The sequence below is a fragment of the Cuculus canorus genome, chromosome W (genome assembly GCF_017976375.1).
Source record: "Cuculus canorus isolate bCucCan1 chromosome W, bCucCan1.pri, whole genome shotgun sequence".
Lineage (NCBI taxonomy): Eukaryota > Metazoa > Chordata > Aves > Cuculiformes > Cuculidae > Cuculus > Cuculus canorus.
This window is the reverse complement of record NC_071440.1, coordinates 10361731-10376522: the sequence shown is the minus strand read 5'-3', so window position 1 is coordinate 10376522 and position 14792 is coordinate 10361731. Positions and strand designations below refer to the sequence as shown.

The following is a 14792-nucleotide window of genomic DNA, read 5'->3' as shown; positions in this document are numbered from 1 at the left end:
AAGGAAATGGTGTTGAGAACTGTGCGCGAGCGAGTTAGAGAAGACATTAGGCAGGGGATTGTCACAGGGACAGTTGATCAGAATTTTCCAACTGAAGATCCCATGTGGGATTATAATACTGCGAGAGGAATGGGTAATCTGAGGAGATATCAGGAATGGATAGTTGTTGGAGTACAAAATGCTATGCCAAAAACAATTAATTGGTCAAAACTATATAATGTCAGGCAAGAGAAAACAGAATCCCCATCTGCGTTTTTGGAGCGGCTTAAAGAGGTGGCGAGGAAATACACAGATTTAGACGTAGAAACAGAGCAAGCTAAGGTGCAGCTGGCCCTGATTTTCTTAGGGCAGTCGCAGGATGATATTAGAAAGAAACTGCAAAAACTGGAGGGCGTGGAGCTGCGTAATCTGGATAGGCTATTAGAGACTGCTTGGAAAGTATACAATAACCGTGAGAGGGAGAGTTCTCAAAGACAACAGCGACATCTGCTGGCGGTGATGCAGGGCAGAGGCCAGCACAACCCTGCAGGTCGAGGTAGAGGAAGAGGCTCGATGCGCGGACGGGGAAGGGGGGCTGGATTTAATTGCTTGCCTAATGACTTAGGACCAAGGCTGAATAGATTAGGCATTAACCAATGTGCATATTGCAAGCAGGAGGGACATTGGAAGAATGCGTGCCCGTACAGAATGAGGCAGAGTTTGCAGCCGGGAAACCCATTTGGAAACACCGAAGTAGCCAAGGCAATGGTTTTGGGAGACTATGAGAATCAGAGCTGACTAGGATCAGGAAAGAATGAACCCCTAGTGAAAGTAAGGCTAGGGGGAAAGGAGGTGCAATTTTTAATAGATACTGGTGCAACATACTCGGTTTTAAATGATTTATGTGGACAGATAGGGAAAAAGACAACTACAATAGTGGGAGCCACAGGGAAAGAGGAAACCCGGCCATTCATGCAACCCCTAGAATTACGATTTGGGGGAAAGGAAATATGGCATGAATTTTTGTATATGCCTGATTGTCCAATCTCCCTGCTGGGACGGGATTTGTTATCGAAATTAAATGCGAGAATTGTCTTTGAGAATGGAGAATTGATTATGCAAGTTCCAGAATCAAAGTCAGGACAGATACTAGTGTTGAAGGAAAATCCAAAAGTTCAAATACCCAGAGAAGTAGAAGAGGCAGTGATCCCTACAGTATGGGAAACTGATATACCAGGGAAATCGAAAATGGCTCAACCGATAGTAGTAGAATTGAAGGAAGGAAAGAAACCAGTGCGAATAAAACAATATCCCATCAAATTAGAGGCCCGATATGGGATAGTGAAAATTATTGAAAAATTTTTAAAATTTGGAATATTAGAAGAATGTGAATCAGAATATAATACCCCAATTTTCCCAGTAAAGAAACCAAATGGAGAATATAGATTGGTACAGGACTTAAGGGCTATTAATGAAATCACGAAAGATATACACCCGGTAGTAGCTAACCCATACACATTGTTAACATCTGTGAAGGAGAAATACAAATGGTTTACAGTAATTGATTTAAAAGATGCCTTCTTCTGTATTCCTCTCGACAAAGATAGTAGGAAATTCTTCGCTTTTGAATGGGAGAACCCGCACAATGGACGAAAAATGCAGTTAACATGGACAAGGCTTCCACAGGGATTCAAGAACAGTCCAACGCTTTTTGGGAACCAGCTGGCAAAAGAATTGGAATCATGGACAATGCAGGAGAAATTTCAGGTACCATGGTCACAATATCTTCTGCTACAATATGTGGATGATATTTTAATTGCAACAGAACACAAATCAGTATGTATCCAGGTGACAATTGGAATTTTGAACCAATTAGGCCTTAACGGGTACAAAGTCTCAAAAGAGAAAGCTCAAATTGCCTGCACAACTGTATTATATTTGGGTTGTGAAATAACACAGGGACAACGACGACTAGGAATGGATCGTATTAGAGCAATCTGTGCGATTCCAGAGCCTCAAAATTTACATGAATTAAGGACATTCTTGGGTATGGCAGGCTGGTGTAGGTTATGGATACTGGATTATGGACTTATAGCAAAACCTCTGTATGAGGCACAGAAGTCACCAACTTTCATCTGGGAAGGACCTCAGAGGGAGGCCTTTAAGAAATTAAAAGAAGCCCTGACTAAGGCACCAGCATTAGGCCTGCCAGATTTGACTAAGGACTTCCAGTTGTTTGTCCACGAAAGGCAACGGCTGGCACTAGGGGTCTTGACACAGAAGTTAGGAAGCTGGAAACGACCAGTAGGGTACTTTTCTAAACAATTAGACCCTGTGAGTGCTGGCTGGCCATCATGTTTGAGAGCGGTAGCGGCAACGGTGACCCTGATACAAGAAGCCAGAAAACTGACTTTGGGGAAGCGTATTGAGGTATATGTGCCTCATATGGTGTTAACAGTCCTAGAACAAAAAGGGGGGTATTGGCTTTCCCCTAGCAGGATGATGAAATACCAGGCAGTACTGACTGAACAAGATGATGTAAGTTTAAAAACAACTAATTTGTTAAATCCAGCAGCCTTCTTAGGAGTACCCATGGAAGACGGCCCTTTGGAACATGACTGTGTGGAAGTTATCGAACACACTCATGCAACAAGGGCTGACTTAAAGGATACCCCACTTGAACAGCCTGATCAAGAACTTTTTACAGATGGAAGTAGTTATGTAGAAAACGGGACACGATATGCCGGATATGCGGTAACCACACAAAATAGGGTAATAAAAGCAGAGGCTCTTCCTGTAGGAACTTCAGCACAGCGAGCAGAAATAATAGCTCTCACGAGAGCCTTGGAATTGAGCAGGGATCAACGAGTAAATATATGGACGGACTCAAAATATGCATTTGGAGTGGTTCATATACACGGAGCACTATGGAAAGAACGAGGACTCCTATCTTCACAAGGTACGAATATAAAATACCAAAAAGAAATTCTGAATTTGATAACTGCTGTACAGTTACCCAAACAGGTGGCGATCATGCACTGTAAGGCACATCAAGGAGGAGATTCCAAAATAGCTGAAGGGAATGCGTTAGCAGACCGGACAGCTCGACGGATTGCACGACAGGTATCAAATATGATGGCCTTAATACCCATGAAGGTAAGCCCTTTACAAAATTATTTAACACAGAAGCCGAAGTACTCGGAGGAGGACGAGAAATTAGCCAGATTACTGAAGGCCCAGTTGGGTTCAGATGGATGGTACCTAACTGCAACCGGACAAGTAATTGTACCAACAACTATTATGCGGACAGTTTTGCAAACGGAACATCAGAAATGTCACTGGGGAGCAGAAGCTTTAGTGGCATATCTAAAGCGCAGCATAATCTCAACACGGATGTTAACAATGGCAAGGTCAATAAATTCAAAATGTGAAATCTGTTTGAGGAACAATCCGGTGGTTAGGAAAGGAATAGAAATGGGACATATCAGAGTAGGTATGGAACCGGGTGATTATTGGCAAATTGATTTTGTAGAATTACCTAAAAGTCAAGGATACAGATATTTGTTAGTTGGGGTTGACACCTTTTCTGGATGGCCGGAAGCCTGTCCTTGTCGCACCAACCAAGCTAAGGAGACAGTGAAATGGCTGCTGCGGGAGATTATTCCAAGATTTGGGGTACCCCTAGGCCTATCTTCAGATAGGGGACCGCACTTCGTAGCAACTATAGTTCAAGAGGTAAGCAGAATGCTAGGAATCTCTTGGAATCTCCACACACCGTGGAGACCACAGTCAAGCGGGCAAGTAGAAAAGATGAATCAGACAATTAAGCGGCAGATCAGTAAAATATGTCAGGAGGCTAAAATTCAATGGCCACAGGCGTTACCAATAGCACTCCTAAGGATAAGAATTAAGCCAAGGAGTGGGATGACAGTAAGCCCTTATAAAATCCTTTTTGGGAAACCATATGAGGCGCTGCAACCAAATCCAAATGTGCATATAAAAGGGAATCAAGATGTATATAACTATGTACTGTCTCTCAGTAGAACTCTGACGCGACTACGAAGTGCCCTGATCTGGAACCGTCCGTTATCATTAGAAAATCCAGTACATGAAATTGAACCAGGAGACCAGGTCTACGTCCGAGATTGGAATGAAGAACCACTGAAAGAACGGTGGAATGGACCATACTTGGTACTACTAACAACATTTACCGCGGTAAAAGTAAAAGGAATAGACTCTTGGATTCATTATACCCGAGTGAAAAAGGTTCCTAGAAATTGGGAAGTAGAAACTCTTGGACCAACAAAACTGAGACTGAAAAGCAGATAAATGTCGTGCTTTGTGTATAGTACCTTAATTGTAACCTGGTCTTTGACATCCCTAATGGTTATCACTTTTGTAAAGGTTCCGCAGAAAAAGGAAATGATGAAATCTGTCACTGGACAAAATGCCACTCTGTTTTGCAAGTTCAAAAACACTGTCCCGAGGAATTTAGAATTAGACAGGTATGGATGGAAATTAAAGGGAAAACAGAACTCTAGAGGCAAGGTATTAAATAAATTCTGTTTACGTAACCCCCTTCAGGATCATGGGATAAAGGCAGGACATTCATACTATCAGATTCCTCTGGACAGTGATATACTTATCTATTGCCTATTGGATGATCCACTACCTAGGGAGTTTGGATGGACAAGGAAAGGGAAGAAAATCCCTAATGATAACAGGCATTTAACAGAATTAAGATCAGGAGGAATGTTAGTTCAGACTATTAAACAAGTAGATGAATCAGATATGGGGGCATATAGATGCCAATACCAAAATGAAACTGCTTCTGGATACAGTGAAATAAACATCACTAGAATTAGAGTAAAACGAGCAATAGAATCAACCCAACTGCCCCAGGTAATGAATATACCTCGGGGTGATCCTGAAGAAAACCTGATAATTGGCTTAATCAAAGATTTTGCAAAAATACAGAATACTAGTAGAATTACAGCATGTTTACCCCTGCCGAAAACAGCAGGGGAACCAATAAAATGGGGAATAATGACTTTTCCATTCCCAAAGAATGTAGGGAACAATACAGTATGCAAACAAGAAACGAGAGTGTTACAGGTGAAACAAAAACAGTATATAAAGCAGCAATGGAAATTGCCAGGAAGGCGAGAGGATTGTTACAAATTACTAAACCATCAATTTGTCCAAAGTAATTCAATGTTTAGTTTTGGAGACGTGGGATGGTGTACATATGATGTGGTTAAAGAAATCATAGCCCCTCAGGAGAGGAAGGAGTGGGTATGCCGAGAAAAGGATGAGATAAACACAAAATGGGATTCTGTCTGGTCAACTAGCATCTTACAAAAATTCCAATATGGAGGTGACACACCTTGGTGTTTCAGATGGACAGGGAAACAGAGTGTCACAAATGATTTAGCATTACTGGCAACTAACAAGGTCAGTCGGGATATCATTGAGAGTGTTTCATGGTGGAACTGCTCTAAGACTTTTGATTGTGACACAGACCCTAAACAAATAGCAATCCCTCCTGTAAGAATAGCTTTAATAACAGGATGTTCATGTCGAGATCTGAAAGTTAACGGAAAAGTAATACCAATCCCAGAAACAGATTGCAGATACTCGACAATACATAGTATGGGTAACTTTGTATGGGCAGCTAACGATGGAACCTGGACTACCCACCTCCCAGTGACAGGACCAGTACGGGAAATAACTTTAGGCTTACCTACCCTATGCCCGATTTGGAAGCGATCCCCTTTTTAAGGTGGATTAGAAACCTTACAGATTCGAACTAAAAGAGACATAAACAATGATATTGAAGATATAGATGATATTTGGCAAGAACCTTCAACTGGAGTTAAAGTAGGCTGGGCGCTGGAATCTCTTTTTGCTCAGGTAGCTGCTTATCGTAATAGGGAAATGATTTATGATTTAATTGGACAAACTGAAAGACTAGCTAGAGTAACCAAGAAAGGATTCAGAGATCTAAATTTGCAATTGCAGGCCACAACCAAAATGACCTTGCAGAACAGAATGGCATTAGATATATTGCTACTAAAAGAACATGGAGTATGCGGGTACCTCAAAGACCGGACTGATCATTGCTGTGTACATATACCAAATGTAACTGCGGACATAGAATATGATATTTCACAACTCGGGAAAATAGAAAAGGAGGCTGAAGGAGAAAAGGAGGTAATTAGTCATAACTGGATCGGGGAGCTGTTCGGTGGATTGGGAATTCATCTTACTGGCTGGATTCAATCCCTGGCTGAAACACTATTTACCCTCCTGATTATCTTTCTCGCAATTTGTTTAGTATATCTGTGTATCCGAAAAGAAATTGTTCGTAGAAGCAATTGGACACATAGAATCATCGGAGCCATCACACGAGAATACCCACAATACCCAACACTCCCGCCGGTTTACCAAGAAACAGCTGTGTAAATGAAAATACTTGCAGAAAGTGAAGTATTTTCAAAGGGGGGAAATGTTGGAAAAATGTTAATTTAGCTGAAGAATTAGAGTTTAATTAAGTAAGACTAGAATTATAGGTTATATAGATTGTAGTTGGCAATTGACATGTATTGTATTTAGCTTTTAACTTCGTTGATCTTTATAGTTAAGTTTGTGCAGACTTCGTTTGTTTCTGTAGACAGTGACAGTTTTCTCACAGACCACATATAACCTTCACAAGTATGATATTAGGGAGTGCTTAGAAAGAATGTACTAACAACCTTATCCGAGCAGAGCCTACGCTTTCACTAACAACCTTATCTGAACACAGTCTACATTTGTGAAGGCCAGAAGCATACCAAGGGCAGTTAACCGAAGATAAAGAAATGCAGGTGTCCACAAATGATGAGACAATTTTCGAATGCATATGCATGAAAAATGATGTAATCTGTTGAATATACATTAGATTATGAAACACTTTAGGATCAAATTGCGGACGCGCCGGGATGGCTTTGGAACCTGATTTGGGTATACCCCAGGTTCCCGGGGCCTCGAAATAAAGCACCACATATAACCTACCTGGACTGGTTATGTGTCTGTCTCTACGCTAACACCCTCAGCCTCCTCTTCTCCAGGCTAAACAACCCCAGCGCTCTCAGCCACTCCTCATAAGACTTGTTCCCCAGCCCCCTCACCAGCTTCGTTGCTCTTCTCTGGACATGCTCCAGAGCCTCAACATCCTTCTTGTGGTGAGGGGCCCAGAACTGAACACAGTATTCAAGGTGCGATCTCACCAGTGCTGAGTACAGAAGGAGAATAACCTCCCTGGACCTGCTGGTCACGCTGTTTCTGATCCAAGCCAAGATGACATTGGCCTTCTTGGCCACCTGGGCACACTGCTGGCTCATGTTCAGTTGGCTGTCAACCAACACCCCCGCGTCCTTCTCTTCCGTGCAGCTTTCTAGCCAGACTTCTCCTAGTCTGTAGCACTGCATAGGGTTGTTGTGCCCCAAGTGCAGAACCTGGCATTTGGCCTTGTTGAACCTCATGCCATTGGCCTCAGCCCAGCAGTCCAGCCTGTTCAGATCCCCTTGCAGAGCCTCCCTATCCTCCAGCAGATCCACGCTTCCACCCAGCTTAATGTCATCTGCAAACTTGCTAAGGGTGCACTCAGTGCCTTCATCCAGGTCATTGATAAAGACATTGAACAGGGCTGGACCCAGTACCGAGCTCTGAGGAACTCCACTTGTGACTGACTGGAGTTAACTCCATTTACCAGCACTCTCTGGGCCCAGCCATCCAACCAACCAGTTTTCAACCCAGGAGAATGTGCGCCTGTCCAGGCCAGAGGCTGACAGTTTCCAAAGCAGAATGCTGTGAGAAACTGTGTCAAAAGCTTTACTGAAGTCCAAGAAGACTACATCCACAACCTTTCCCTCATCCAGTAGTTGAGTCACTTTGTCATAGAAGGTGATCAGGTTAGTTTGGCAAGACCTGCCTTTCATGAACCCATGTTGACTGGGCCTGATCACCCGGTTCTCTTGCATGTGCTTTATGATAGCACTCAAGATCACCTGTTCCATGACTTTCCCCAGCACTGAGGTCAGACTGACAGGCCCAGTTCCCTGGATCCTCCCTGCAACCCTTCTTGTAGATGGGCACAACATTAGCCAGCCTCCAGTCCAGTGGAACTTCCCCAGTCAGCCAGGACGGCTGGAAAATGATGGAAAGGGATTTGGAAAGTACATCTGCCAGCTCCTTTAATACTCTTGGGTGGATCCCATCCGGCCCCGTAGACTTGTGGGTGTCTAGCTGGGCAAGCATGTCTCTAACCGCCTCCTCTTGGATCATGGGAGCCTCATTCTGCTCCTCTAACTCCTGGGTTTGTACACAGAGGGAACAACTTTCTGCTTTCTTGTGGTCTTAGGGGATTCCCTTCTAAAAGGAACAGAGGGACCCATCTGCAGACTGGACTTGAGTGCTATCACACAGCACATGCAAGAGAACCAGGTGATCAGGCCCAGACAACATGGGTTCATGAAAGACAGGTCCCACCAAACTCACTTGATCACCTTCTATGACAAGGTGACCTGCTGATTGGATGAGGGAAAGGCTGTGGATGTAGTCTACTTGAACTTCAGTAAAGCCTTTGTTAAAGTTAATTTGCAATTGAGATAATGCAGCAGCGAGAACTGATACCATGTGAGTTTGGGTTCCAACATGTTGACATACTTTAATATATTCTCCGAGGTCAGTCACTTTTCCTTTCACAGTACTGTTTGACAGTCAGTGTTTTTGTTTTCAAAAGCTAATTGAAATAACAAGGTTTTAGCAGCATCAAGTTCATCTACTTGCCTCGTAATTGCCCCTTGCAATCTATGTATAAAGGTCATATAGGGCTTCTGAGAACCTTGTCTTATTGTTGCAGAAGATCCTGTAGGTTGTTGAGAGTCAGGCACTCGTTTCCATGCGGCTACAGCAATACATGAGACTTGTTCAAAAACTCGCCTATCAAGGGCTGTGTGTGCTTATATAGTTATATATTGTCCTGTACCTGTTAGCGTATCCTGATGAATTCGCATTCCTGCAGTCAAATTGTCCATCACTTGCTCTGTTACTAAATCGTTATATCCTAATTGCCAAATGGCATATTGCGCTGAGTATAATACTGTTTTCATGAATATTTTCCAATCCCATGGTGTCATCATATATGCCGTAGCTACTGCCTCTATCATTCTGACAGTGAACGCATTTGTACTCCATTGTCCGTAACAGATTTTTTAAGCTCTTTGAAAAGTTGGTAGGGCAAATTTTCATAAACTGGAGGCCAGTTTGGATCATGTATGACAGGGAAGGCAAAATTGAAATCACCCTGTTTCATAGTTTCTTCTTTACACTTCTGCATTACTGATTTTACCTCTGTTGACTCCTCTGTAAAGGGATCAGTAGGAGCTATGGGCAGTGTAGGAGTTAACGGCGGTGGAGGCGAGGTTTTCGACAAAGCAGAAGGGGATAATGGGTGGTATAAGTCTACTTCATTCTCTGGATTAACTGGCCCAGGATTAAAAGGGTCTTCAGTCTCAGAATCATTTGGGGCTTTTTTAAATTGATCATGTATATTTTGGCTTTCATCTCTATCGTTTTTAAGAATAGCCTCTGATGGTTTGAGCTGTGCTAATGCAGAGTATAAGAATCGCCATGTCACAAAAACAGAATCAGGATTTGAGCACCTGATGGTTTATGTGCCTGTAAGCGTTCCCCTACTCGCACCCAAACAGTACTATCAAAAGAACCATCTGCCAGAAACCTGTCACAATGCTCTTTTACCAGTAGTAATAATTGTGTTAAATCTTTTTCAGTTACTCTATAGCCAGCGGTGTACAAAACTTGTTGCAATACTTTCAAATATATCTTGTGCTCTTGCAAAAGTGTTTGTCCCTTTGCAATATGATCCCATAGCTTTCCCATTCAATGGTTCTACTGTTCCTTGTTTAAGGAATGTGGCCACAAAAATTTTGTAAAAAACAAACTCACCCATTGGATTGCGCATTCACCCAGAAGAGCCTCATGTGGGGCACTAATCTGTGGCGATGAAGGAGATAGAATCATAGAATCATAGAATAATAGAATCACAAGGTTGGAAAGGACCCACTGGATCATCGAGTCCAACCATTCCTAACAATCCCTTAAACCATGTCCCTAAGCACTTCATCCACCCGTCCCTTAAACACCTCCAGGGAAGGTGAATCAACCACCTCCCTGGGCAGCCTAATCCAGTGCCCAATGACTCTTTCTGTGAAGAATTTTTTTCTGATATCCAGCCTGAACCTCCCCTGGTGGAGCTTCAGGCCATTCCCCCTTGTCCTGTCCTCAGTCACTTGGGAGAAGAGGCCAGCTCCCTCCTCTCCACAACCTCCTTTCAGGTAGTTGTAGAGAGTAATAAGAGAAAGTATAAGAGAAAAATATAACAAAAAGCTCGTGGATTGAGTCAAGGACAGGGAGAACACTCACTAATTGCCATCATGGGCAAAACAGACTTGACTTGGGGAAATTAATTTAATTTATTACCAATAAAATTAGAGTAATGAGAAATAAAAAACAAATCTTAAAACACCTTTCCCCCATCCCTCCCTTCTTCTTGGGCTCAACTTCACTCCTGATTTCTCTATCTCATCCCCGTGAGCAGCACAGGAGGATGGGGAATGGAGGTTGTGGTCAGTTCATCACATATTGTCTCTGCTACTCCTTCCTCCTCATGCTCTTCCCCTGCTCCAGTGTGATGTCCCTCTCACAGAAGACAGTGTTCCACAAATCTCTCCAATGTGACCTTCCCATGGACTGCAGTTCTTCACAAACTGCGCTGATGAGCAAAAGCAGACAGGGGGGTTGGGAATGTTCTCTAGAACTTGGCACTGTTTGCCTTGAAGACCTTGGGAATGATTACGAAGGAGCCAGCTAGCAGAAGTGGGCATTGGAATGCAGAAAGCTGGAAAACAACCAGAAGAGACTGCATCTGCACACTGGGGAAGTTCCACTGGACTGGAGGCTGGCTAATGTTGTGCCCATCTACAAGAAGGGTTGCAGGGAGGATCCAGGGAACTACAGGCCTGTCAGTCTGACCTCAGTGCTGGGGAAAGTCATGGAGCAGGTGATCCTGAGTGCTATCATGAAGCACATGCAAGAGAAATGGGTGATCAGGCCCAGTCAACACGGGTTCACGAAAGACAGGTCTTGCCAAACTAACCTGATCACCTTCTATGACAAAGTGACTCAACTACTGGATGAGGGAAAGGCTGTGGATGTAGTCTCCTTGGACTTCAGTAAAGCCTTTGACACAGTTTCTCACAGCATTCTGCTTCAGAAACTGTCTGCCACTGGCCTGGATGGGCGCACATTCTCCTGGGTTGAAAACTGTTTGGATGGCTGGGCCCAGAGAGTGCTGGTAAATGGAGTTAACTCCAGCTGGAGGCCAGTCACAAGTGGAGTTCCTCAGAGCTCGGTACTGGGTCCAGCCCTGTTCAATGTCTTTATCAATGACCTGGATGAAGGCATTGAGTGCACCCTTAGCAAGTTTGCAGATGACACTAAGCTGGGTGGAAGCGTGGATCTGCTGGAGGGTAGGGAGGCTCTGCAAAGGGATCTGAACAGGCTGGACTGCTGGGCTGAGGCCAATGGCATGAGGTTCAACAAGGCCAAATGCTGGGTCCTACACTTGGGGCACAACAACCCTATGCAGTGCTACAGACTGGGGGAAGAGTGGCTAGAAAGCTGCACGGAAGAGAAGGACGTGGGGGTGTTGGTTGACAGCCAACTGAACATGAGCCAGCAGTGTGCCCAGGTGGCCAAGAAGGCCAATGTCATCTTGGCTTGGATCAGAAATGGTGAGACCAGCTGGTCCAGGGAGGTGATTCTCCCTCTGTGCTCGGCACTGGTGAGACCGCAGCTTGAATACTGTGTTCAGTTCTGGGCCCCTCACCACAAGAAGGATGTTGAGGCTCTGGAGCATGTCCAGAGAAGAGCAACGAAGCTGGTGAGGGGGCTGGAGAACAAGTCTTATGAGGAGCGGCTGAGAGCGCTGGGGTTGTTTAGCCTGGAGAAGAGGAGGCTGAGGGGAGACCTTATTACTCTCTACAACTACCTGAAAGGAGGTTGTGGAGAGGAGGGAGCTGGCCTTTTCTCCCAAGTGACAGAGGACAGGACAAGGGGCAATGGCCTCAAGCTCTGGGGATGAGATAGAGTGAAGTTGAGCCCAAGAAGAAGGGAGGGATAATAAATTAAATTAAATTAATTTCCCCAAGTCAAGTCTGTTTTGCCCATGATGGCAATTAGTGAGTGTTCTCCCTGTCCTTGACTCAATCCACGAGCTTTTTGTTATATTTTTCTCTTCCCTATCCAGTTGAATAGGGGGAGTGATAAAGGGTGACCTTATTACTCTCTACAACTACCTGAAAGGAGGTTGTGGAGAGGAGGGAGCTGGCCTCTTCTCCCAAGTGACTGAGGACAGGACAAGGGGGAATGGCCTGAAGCTCCACCAGGGGAGGTTCAGGCTGGATATCAGAAAAAAATTCTTCACAGAAAGAGTCATTGGGCACTGGATTAGGCTGCCCAGGGAGGTGGTCGAGTCGCCTTCCCTGGAGGTGTTTAAGGAACTGGTGGATGAAGTGCTTAGGGACATGGTTTAGGGAGTGTTAGGAATGAATGGACTCAATGATCCGGTGGGTCTTTTCCAACCTTGTAATTCTACAATTCTATGATTCTATGAAACTGGGTTCTTTGATCATGGGGTGACCCTCCTACCCCCAGGCTTTGGTACACGCTTGTCTGCTAGGTGGACTAAAGTCCTTACTAAAAATCTTGCCTGACTCTTAAATTGAGCTTTAAACTAGATGTGAAGGGGGAAGGGGATGAGACCTGGCTAGTCGGGAGTGAGCCTGGAAGTGGGACTCCAGTAACTGAGAGATGGTTTGCTGCAGAGGACCTCCAGTACATCATCTTAGAGCAAGTGGGGGCGACTACACCTGGGGACAGTAAGGATGAAACTGGCATTGTGACGTTAGTTATTCCAAGGACCAGTCAATTGGAAATGAACTCTATTCACTTTATGAGGGCTGAAGGTTTGCCAGCACAGTTGAAGTGCATTTACACCAATGCACGCAGCATGGGCAATAAGGAGGAGTTGGAATGTGTCGTAGGGCAGGGTGACTATAACATTGTTGCTATCACAGAAACAGTGGGATGACTCGTATAACTGGAGTGCAGCCATGGAGGGGTATAAACTCTTCAGGCGGGACAGGAATGGTAGGAGAGGAGGTGGTCTAGCCCTCTATGTTAGAGAGTGCTTTGATACCCTTGAGCTCAGTTACAGTGAGGAAGGGACTGAGTGCCTGTCGGTTAAAATCAGAGGAGCCCACAAGAAGGCAGACATTGTGATGGGAGTCTGCTACAGACCACCCAGCCAAGAAGAAGCAGCTGACGAGATCTTCTTTAAACAGCTGGGTATAGTCTCTAACAGCTGGGTATAGTCTCTAGATCTCTACCTCTTGTCCTTGTGGGAGACTTCAGTCTTCCTGATATCTGCTGGAAGTACAATACGGCAGAAAGGAAGCAGTCTAGGAGGTTCCTGGAGTGTGTGGAAGACAACTTCCTCACACAACTGGTGACTGAGCCGACAAGGGAGGGTGCCCTCCTGGACCTGCTGTTAGTGAATAGAGAAGGCCTTGTAGGGGATGTGACGGTTGGAGGACGCCTGGGAAAAAGCGATCATGAGATGATAGAGTTTTCAGTTCTAGGTGTGATGAAGAAGGGGATTAGCAAAACAGTCACATTAAATTTCCAGAGGGCAGACTTTGGACTGTTCAGAAGGCTGGTTAGCAAAGTCCCATGGGAGACAGTCCTTCAGGGCAAGGGAGCCCACGAATGCTGTGCACTCTTAAAAAATGAAATCCTAGCAGCTCAAGAGCAAGCCATCCCCATGTTCCGTAAAAGGAGCGGTCAGGGGAAAAAAACAGCTTGGCTGAGTGGGGAGATCTTGAGAGATATCAAAAAGAAGAGGAATGTCCTTGAGCTTTGGAAGAAGAGACAGTCATCTTGGGTTGACTACAAGGAGGAAGTGAGATCGTGCAGGGAAAAAATCAGGAGGGCTAAGGCCCAACTAGAAATCAAACTGGCTAAGTCTATGAAAGATAATAAATCTTTCTACAAATACATTAACAACAAGAGGAGGACTAGGGAGAATATTCAGTCCCTATTGGATGCAGAAGGAACAACAGTGACAGGGGATAAGGACAAGGCTGAGGTACTTAATGCCTTCTTTGCCTCAGTCTTCAATAGGAAGGAAAGTTGTTCCCCCTGCGTAAAAACCCAGGAGTTAGAGGAGCAGAATGAGGCTTCCATGATCCAAGAGGAGGTGGTTAGAGACTTGCTTACCCAGCTAGACACCCACAGGTCTATAGGGCCAGATAGGATCCACCCAAGAGTATTGAAGGAGCTGGCGGATGTCCTTTCCAAACCCCCTTCCATCATCTTGCAGTGGTCCTGGCTGACTGGGGAAGTTCCACTGGACTGGAGGCTGGCTGATGTTGTGCCCATCTAAGGTGGTTGATTCACCTTCCCTGGAGGTGTTTAAGGAATGGGTGGATGAAGTGCTTAGGGGCATGGTTTAAGGAGTGTTAGGAATGGTTGGACTCAATGACCTAGTGGGTCCTTTCCAACCTAGTGATTCTATGAAGTCAGTGACATTAGGATCGGTGACAGCCTGGGTTGCAGTGATCATGCACAGTTCAAGGTCCAGCGGGATATGGGACAGGTGAGGAGTATAGTCAAGACTCTAAATTTCAGGA

General features: G+C 44.7%; 2 protein-coding genes across 2 annotated transcripts; both read left to right on the top strand.

Annotated features, from left to right (window-relative positions):
• The first annotated feature begins 409 nt into the window (after positions 1-409).
• LOC128850247 (uncharacterized) lies at positions 410-6211 on the top strand. The gene is made up of 2 exons (XM_054053240.1): positions 410-535; positions 4023-6211. The coding sequence occupies exon 2, from the start codon at positions 4309-4311 to the stop codon at positions 5758-5760; it is 1452 nt and encodes a 483-aa protein (XP_053909215.1). The 5' UTR covers positions 410-535; positions 4023-4308; the 3' UTR covers positions 5761-6211.
• On the top strand, positions 463-4308 carry LOC128850213 (uncharacterized). The gene has a single exon (XM_054053197.1). It carries the CDS (start codon positions 952-954, stop codon positions 4306-4308), a length of 3357 nt encoding a protein of 1118 aa, XP_053909172.1. The 5' UTR covers positions 463-951.
• Positions 6212-14792: the final 8581 nt, after the last annotated feature.